Below are 8,006 nucleotides of genomic sequence, written 5' to 3'. Positions count from 1 at the left end.
CCTGGAGGCATTCCAAGTGGTCCGCGAAGCTGCTATACGTTATCTAACTTAATTTTTATCGACTTATAATTGCGAGCGGGGGTTTTCGCATGGACGTATATCGGGTGTGTCGTTCTTAGTCCCCATTCATTAAAATGTATGTTTGGGCTACATTTTACGTAATTATGGTTTTGAGTCTTAAAAAATAATTAAAATTTCACGCTCGCTTCGCTCGCGTATTCAGAAACTGTATGTCCTTGTTTTTGAATTTGTCAACAAACAAAAAGTTAAGTACGTTTGGGCTAAATTTTACGTAATATTTGGTTGAAGTCCGATAAAAATTTCGCGCTCGCTTCGCTCGCCTATTCAGAAACGATATGCCCTTATTTTGGGCATTTGTCAACAAATAAAAAGTTAAGTACCTACGTTTGGGGTACATTTTACGTAATATTTGGTTTAAGTCCGATAAAATTTCGCGCTCGCTTCGCTCGCGTATTCGGAATCAATATTATGGCCTTAGATAGGCCCAGATGGAATAAAAGAGTGGACTGTATTTCTTGGTTTAATAGTTTTTCTTAAGTAGGCTATTAGCACAAATTAAATTCGCAATCGCGTCCGTTCTTGCTCGCGTTGTCGTAAGGTGTGGTTGGAGGGCGCGCGAGCCGTCGCTGCACCGCCACGCCGCCCGCTCCCCTCTGCTTGAGATGCATGTGTGTCTTGTGTGTGCGTGTTAACGTGTGCGTTAACATATTCCCGGGCGACCAGAGAAAGGCCAGCCCAGGTGATGATGATGTATGATATTTCATGATCAGTCCGATGGTTCATCCAGTAATGGGCATATTTTATGAAATGCCCGTCTGATTGTCCCGGTCTTTACTTTGATGTCCGCCACTCGAGCTTCTCCGTCATGTCCCGGATACAGCTTCACGATACGTCCCAATGGCCACTGAGCCACCGGTAGCGCCTCATCTTTCACGATGACCAATGAGCCCTCTGTGAGCGCGCCGCGTGAGCGTTGCCAGCGCGTTCGTTGGTGCAACTGGGAAATATATTCCTTATTAAAGCGTCTCCAAAAATGTTGGCGTAGAAGTTCGATTCGGTGATGACGCGGCAGCCGTGCCGTGTCGCAGTCGGACATCTGTGGATGAGGTAGAACAGTTAGAGTACGACCAATTAGAAAATGAAAGGGAGTGAGAGCGGAGAGATCATTTGGATCGGATGAAAGAGGTGTGAGAGGCCTTGAATTGAGGATGCCTTCTATTTGAACTAGCAAAGTGTACATTTCTTCATATGTGAGGTGTGCCATCCCTAGTACTCTTTTGAGATGATGTTTTACTGATTTAACGGTGCTTTCCCATAGGCCCCCGAAGTGGGGTGAATATGGAGGAATGAAATGAAAGTTTACACCTTGTTCTGCAGCGCAACTGTAAATTGACTCACCGTGATTTCTAAGAAAGTTGGTGACCACACGAGCGGCACCTACCAGATTTTTTCCATTGTCTGAATAAATATTATTTGGTTTACCTCTGCGAGAAATAAACCTGTTAATTGCTGCTATGTAAGATTCTGTCGTTAAATCTGTAACCAATTCCAAGTGCACAGCTTTCACGGCAAAACAGATGAAAATGCAGATGTATGATTTAACAAGTACACTTCCACGCCCCTTACGGTTGTTTATCATAATTGGCCCTGCGTAGTCGACACCTACGTCACTGAATACAAAATTTGCATGCAATCTCTGTTCAGGTAATTGCCCCATGATAGGTGTTACAGTTTTACCTTTAAACCGTTTGCATGTAACACATGATTGTGTAGTTTTTCTAGCCAGGTTTCGACCGGAAATTGGCCAGAATGTTTGACGTATGTGAGACAATAACAATTGTGGGCCAGCATGTAGAAGTGTGATGTGATATGTTGAGAATATGATTTGAGTTATGTAATGAGCTGAATGCAATAGGATAGGAAATTTTTTATCGTAATTGTATGGCGATTGAGCTAACCTTCCGCCCACACGAATGAGGTTATCATCCCCTATGAAAGGATTAAGTGAATTTAACTTATGTGATGTAGGTAATTGTTTGTTATGTAATAATAATTGATATTCCTCAAAAAATAAATCTAGTTGTACTAACTTCGCTAATTGGTATCTAGCTGAATTAAGTTCGCTAGTAGATAAGGGCATGACGTCACCTATGCGCATCTGTTGACGTTTTTTAATGTTGATTTGATTTGATTGTTTGTGTTTGCAGTAATGAATGAACCGAAGAATGTAAGCTACGATTCGTGTAAGTTTGTTAAAATTAGAATATTTGTAAATAAATGAATTGTTATCAGTTACATGTTTGTGCGTGAGATGTGTTTGAGACCGGACTTCTGGAAGGTCAGATACGCTGAGATGCCCTGGTTGTTGAGGCCAGCTGTGTTTATCATCATTCCTTAAAAAGTCAGGTCCTGAAAACCATAAAGGTGTATGGAGTAATTGTTGTGCATTGGTACATTTAGTAATAATGTCAGCTGGGTTTTGTTTAGTTGGTACATAGTACCATGACTGTGGTTCAGTATGTTTGAGAATGTCCGTGACTTTGTGTTTTACGAATGTTTGTAATTTATGTGTAGGTGAGTTTATCCAAGATAAAACAATTATTGAGTCACTCCAATAGTAACACTTACAATTTTTGTTGCGAACGGAGTTCAATATCTTATTACTTAAATTAACACCGGTAAACGCGGCACATAATTCAAGTCGCGGTATGGTAAGTGCTTTTAAAGGAGCCACTCGTCCCTTGGCAACTAACAGTTGAACACTGATACTGCCATCTGATGTATAAGTACGTATATATGCGCATGCACCGTACGCCTGTTGTGAGGCGTCGCAAAAAATATGCAGTTCAATGTAATCGCGCGATGAGTCATGAAATGCTCGCCGAGGAATAGATAAATGATTTATAAAAGATAACGATTCCACGAACTTTGCCCATTGTTGTTGTATTGAAACCGGTATTTCACCGTCCCAGCTGACGTTGTGTGTCCACATCTGTTGCATAATTAACTTAGCTTCGAGTATGCAAGGGCTAATAAGTCCTAGTGGGTCGAAAATATGACCTATGGTGGATAAGATCGTGCGTTTTGTGATTTGTTTTTGTGACACAAATTCTGAATGTACTGTGTATGAAATTGTGTCTTTGTTAATGTTCCAATAAATGCCTAGTGTTTTAGATGGATCATTTGAGCTAAGATTGAATGTTGTATCATTTGAATCATTGAAACCCAGATGTTGTAGAACAGTTTGACAATTAGACTGCCATTTTCTAAGTGGAAATTGATATTTTTTTAATTCTAGAAAGACACCCTTGGCGATTTCAAAGAGTAATGATTCATCATCTGTTCCTGTCAGAAGATCATCACAATAAAAATCATGCAAGATGACCTCGGAGACAATTTTGTGATCATAGCTGTCTGAATGATTCTGTGTGGTTTTACAATCTAAGCCTATTTGTTTTATGCAGCGTGTTGCTAAATACGGCGCCGATGCCGTGCCATATGTGACAGTGTTGAGTGTATATGCTTGCAGAGGTTCCGTAGGATTGTATCGCCATATGATTTGTTGTGTTGGGCGCTGATGCTCCATCAGCATCACCTGGCGAAACATCTTCTCAATATCTGATGATATTATATACTTATGTTGTCGAAATCGTATGAGTATAGAAACAAGATCGTCTTGGACGACAGGTCCTACTAACTGAATGTCGTTGAGTGATAGTTTTGAGGACGTCTTTGCGGAACCATCAAATACTACTCTGAATTTTGTAGTGGTGCTGGTCTCGCGTACAATACCGTGATGTGGAAGGTAGTATACTGGTGAGTGCTGTGTGTTTGTGTTCGTGATGGTACCTGACTGTAGGTTTGATGTATTATGTTCTGATTTAATGTATGTATTTTGATGTGAGTGTTTGTTTAAAGACATGTGACCTAGTTGTATGTACTCTGTTATGAAGTTTGAGTACTGTTGTTTGTATGTGGGATTTGAATTCATGCGGTTTTCTATGGAATAAAACCGTCTTTTTGCTTGAAAATAGGAGTCACCTAAACAATCAGGTGACTTTTTAAATGGAATAGTGACAACGAATCTACCATCACTTTGCCTTGTAGTTGTTTGAGTGAAAATTATCTCGCATGCATCTGAGTCGGAAGGATCGTTTACTTGTGTATTAGTTAAACTATCTAGCTCCCAGAAGCGTGATAACTGATCTGAGTTGTTGTTATTGAAAAAACAACTGTTTGCTTGCTTGTCGGTGTTTGTTGTGCAACCGGAAACTAGCCAGCCTAATTCAGTTTCTTGTAAAGTAGGCTGGTTTTTGCCTAATCGAATGTGACCGCTGCTAATTATTTGCCAAAATATGTCTGCACCTAGCAATATGTCAACTGCTGCGGGTTCATAGAACTGAGGGTCGGCTAGTTTTAAATGTTTAGGTATATTTAAACCTTGTGTATTGATGCGCATGTAAGGTAATGACTGTGCTATTGTATCAAGTACCAAACATGATAAGTTAGTTGTGAATGAACCATGTAATGATTTTATCTGAATATTTGTGCGATAAAAAATGTTTGTTTGCTGCTGATTTATGCCTGAAACTGTGCCGTGAATGGGTTCGAATGTAAGATTAAGCTTTTTACTCAGACTGTTTGTAATGTAACAGGAGGTACTTCCACTGTCCAGCAAAACCCTGGCTAAGTGTGGTGTTCCATCACTAGCGATGACATGCACTAAGGCAGTGGAAAGTAAAACTGATGCGTGTTGTGATTGTGAGCTACTGTTACTAGCGAGTGTGGTGTGCACAGTGTCTTTGGTCGGTCCCTTATGAATGTGTAGCATTGTGTTGTGTTTCTGTTGACAATATTTACATGTTCCTCCACGGCATGACTTTGTTTCATGACCGTTATGCAAACAGTTAGCACAGAAGTTGGAAAACTTGGAAACCTTCTCTATTCTCTTTTCCACAGTCATTTGTTTGAATTGTGAACAACCGAATAGAAAATGATGACCTTTACATAGGGGACAAGAAATGCGAGATTGTTTATCTTTAGTATCTGATTTTAATGAATGCGATTTTGAATCGGTTTGTTGTGAGGTTTTTGTGTCTTCGAGATTTTGTAAAAGCATGAAACGATCACTGAGATATGTTTTTAAATTTTGAAGTGTGGGCTTTTCTACTGTGTCGTTATTGATTGATTCTTTCCAATATCTGAGTGTTGTGATATCTAATTTGGAGGTAATAAGATAAATCAACATTGAATCTACTGTGGGTTCGCCTAGTGTATTAAGAGCTCTGAGATTTTTATTTACTGTATCTAGTAATTGTCTGAGTGATGTTGCTGATTCCTTTTCAATGTTTTGTATGTTGAATAATGCGTGAAGATGATTGTAGATCAGCTGATGTGTGTTATTATATCTTTCTGTGATCAGTTCCCAAGCTACCCTGTAATTGTTTGATGACATTTCTAACGATTTAATAACATCGGAAGCTTCACCTTGCAGAGATGCACGCAAATAATGAAACTTTTGAATACTATCTATTGATTTGTTGTTGTGTATGAGTGATTCAAAAGTGTCTCTGTATTCGAGCCAATTGTGATAATCTCCTGAGAAGTGTGGAAGGTCAATGGTGGGTAATTTAATGAATGCTTTGGTTGTGTTACCCTCACTTGGAGTTGGTACAGACCCGTCGACGCCAGCAGTTTCATTTTCTCGCAGCAGATGGATGCCGAGCGCAAGTTGAGATTGATAATCCATTTCAAATTGCTCCCGCTCCCTCAGCTGTTCATCTGAAACCCCAGTAATGTCGTCGATGAGGGTTTGATTTTTATCGAACTCGTTTGCAAGATACTTGTAGGACTCTAGTCGATTGCGTAATTGAATAATATCTAAATCAGACAATGGCTTTTTGGATTTTAATGACTCGAGATAATTTTTAAAAACCGTGACCTTGCCTTTATGACTGGATCTCCTCTTTTTGTATGTATTGAGGTGAGGAATGTCACATTCGTTGGGATTATTTGAAGTTTGAGCTGATTTAGGGTCAGTCATTACTGAAATTTGATAAAAGTAACGAACTTAAATGAAATGAATACTTAAATTTGATTGGGGGTGTGGCATGGACCGCGCGACGATCACGTAACCTTACCAGATTACCCTCAGAGAACGTGATGTTAACTCGTTACGCTGAGAACAAGGTGATGTATGCTGTTGGGGAAAAAATAAGTGCATTAGAAAGCGATGCAATTATTAAAAGTAACAATTGATGATGGGATCAAACTTCTTTTTAAAAAACAACTACAAAAAAATTGAGAAAAAAAAAAAAGTGTAGGTAGGTGAGAAAAAAAAATCTGATGCAATAATTATGTGAAAAATTGAGTGTAAATATGGACTAATGATAGCTGAATTGATGTTTGGAATTGGGAATAGATGGCAATTAAGCAAGTTCACTGAATATGAGATGACTTTGAATGATTTTAAAAGAATGAATTGGTCGAACTCACGAAACCGCTGCTACCAAACCCTTTGTTCGTCCTTAGCGACTGATGATGTGGCCAACGCTGCTTGTTGCTGTGATGTAGCTGTGCTTCCAGATGCTGGTAGGTTGAATTCGTTGATGCTACGCGTTCTGTTTGACCTCCAGCTGATTTCCGGCCGCTTTTGTGGTGGCGTGGCTTGCGATCCCGAGACGTATTTGCTCTTAACTTGACTAATTACTTCGAAGGACCATAGATAGGCCCAGATGGAATAAAAGAGTGGACTGTATTTCTTGGTTTAATAGTTTTTCTTAAGTAGGCTATTAGCACAAATTAAATTCGCAATCGCGTCCGTTCTTGCTCGCGTTGTCGTAAGGTGTGGTTGGAGGGCGCGCGAGCCGTCGCTGCACCGCCACGCCGCCCGCTCCCCTCTGCTTGAGATGCATGTGTGTCTTGTGTGTGCGTGTTAACGTGTGCGTTAACAGGCCTTTATTTTTGCATTTGTCAACAAACAAAACGTTAAGTACGTTTGGGCTAAATTTTACCTAATTTTTGTTTTAAGTCCGATAAAAATTACGCGCTCGCTTCGCTCGCGTATTCAGAAACTATATGCCCTTATTTTTGCATTTGTCAACAAACAAAAAGTTAAGTACGTTTGGGGTACATTTTACGTAATTTTTGGTTTAAGTCCGATAAAAATTTCGCGCTCGCTTCGCTCGCGCATTTGGAAACTACATAGCCAAGTTTTTCTTTATTTGCATTTGCCTACCTACACAACTGCCGACATGCGTTTAGCTTTGAGTAGAACTGACCCAAAAATTCAGTTTTTTTATTTTGATAATTAATAAAGAAATGATTACTAATTTAGGTAAACCGATGAGGTGGTCCCCGGCAAGACAACTTTAGTCAAAGTGGTCCCTCATGTCAAAAAGGTTAAGAACCACTGTTCTAGGTGAAATAACCTACGGTGCGCGGGACCAAATCGAGCAGTTACGAGAGAACTAACCAGGCGTTTTTGTTATTTGACACAACTGTCAATACTTTTGATTTACGAAAAACGGGCGGGTCATATGAGGTCAGCTGCCGCTGGTTGTCCACCGAACACACGCATTTTGGCAACCGACGCTAGTTTCTTAGGAGATCTTCCGTTATGACATCTCCGCTTGTAATTTTGTTCTCCATGGTAGGTACTTTCTTGGCCTCACCTACATTGTACCTTTGAAACGCTTTTAGGTCTATTCAATAGTTAGTTCGTTAAATACTTAGGCTGTTTATTCATTTTGAGAATATGAGTTAGTCATGAAGTGGTGTAGGCTGTATTGAGAATGGATTTAAGGTATTATATAGAATTTAGAGAGGCTGGTAGATTAGATACATTTCAATGAGTATTTTTTGACAAGGTAAATTATGAAAAAACACCTAATGAAAAAGAAATGCATTCATACCGACTCCTTATATTAACAAATGAGGATACCACATTTGCCTTACGTTACGTAGGTACTCAATTCAGTTCGAGT

General features: G+C 39.6%; 1 protein-coding gene across 4 annotated transcripts; it reads right to left on the bottom strand.

Moving 5' to 3' along the window:
• Positions 1-528: 528 nt before the first annotated feature.
• Positions 529-6,968, bottom strand: LOC126055386 (uncharacterized). 4 transcript variants are annotated; one of them, XR_010277475.1, is made up of 2 exons: positions 5,677-6,968; positions 529-1,117 (listed from the first exon to the last, which is right to left on the bottom strand). XR_010277475.1 is itself a non-coding variant. In XM_049844341.2 (2 exons), the coding sequence occupies exons 1-2, from the start codon at positions 5,474-5,476 to the stop codon at positions 788-790; spliced, it is 3,390 nt and encodes a 1,129-aa protein (XP_049700298.2). In that variant the 5' UTR covers positions 5,477-5,669; the 3' UTR covers positions 529-787. The 4 variants fall into 4 exon arrangements, 1 of the variants encoding a protein (XP_049700298.2); XR_010277476.1 differs by having other exon boundaries at positions 5,700-6,968; XR_010277474.1 differs by lacking the exon at positions 5,677-6,968 and adding an exon at positions 2,318-5,669.
• Between the last annotated feature and the right edge of the window lie 1,038 nt (positions 6,969-8,006).

This window comes from Helicoverpa armigera, chromosome 20 (assembly GCF_030705265.1).
Source record: "Helicoverpa armigera isolate CAAS_96S chromosome 20, ASM3070526v1, whole genome shotgun sequence".
In the NCBI taxonomy this organism is placed as follows: Eukaryota; Metazoa; Arthropoda; class Insecta; order Lepidoptera; family Noctuidae; genus Helicoverpa; species Helicoverpa armigera.
Note: the sequence above shows the minus strand (reverse complement) of the source record. Positions and strands in the feature narration are given on the sequence as shown.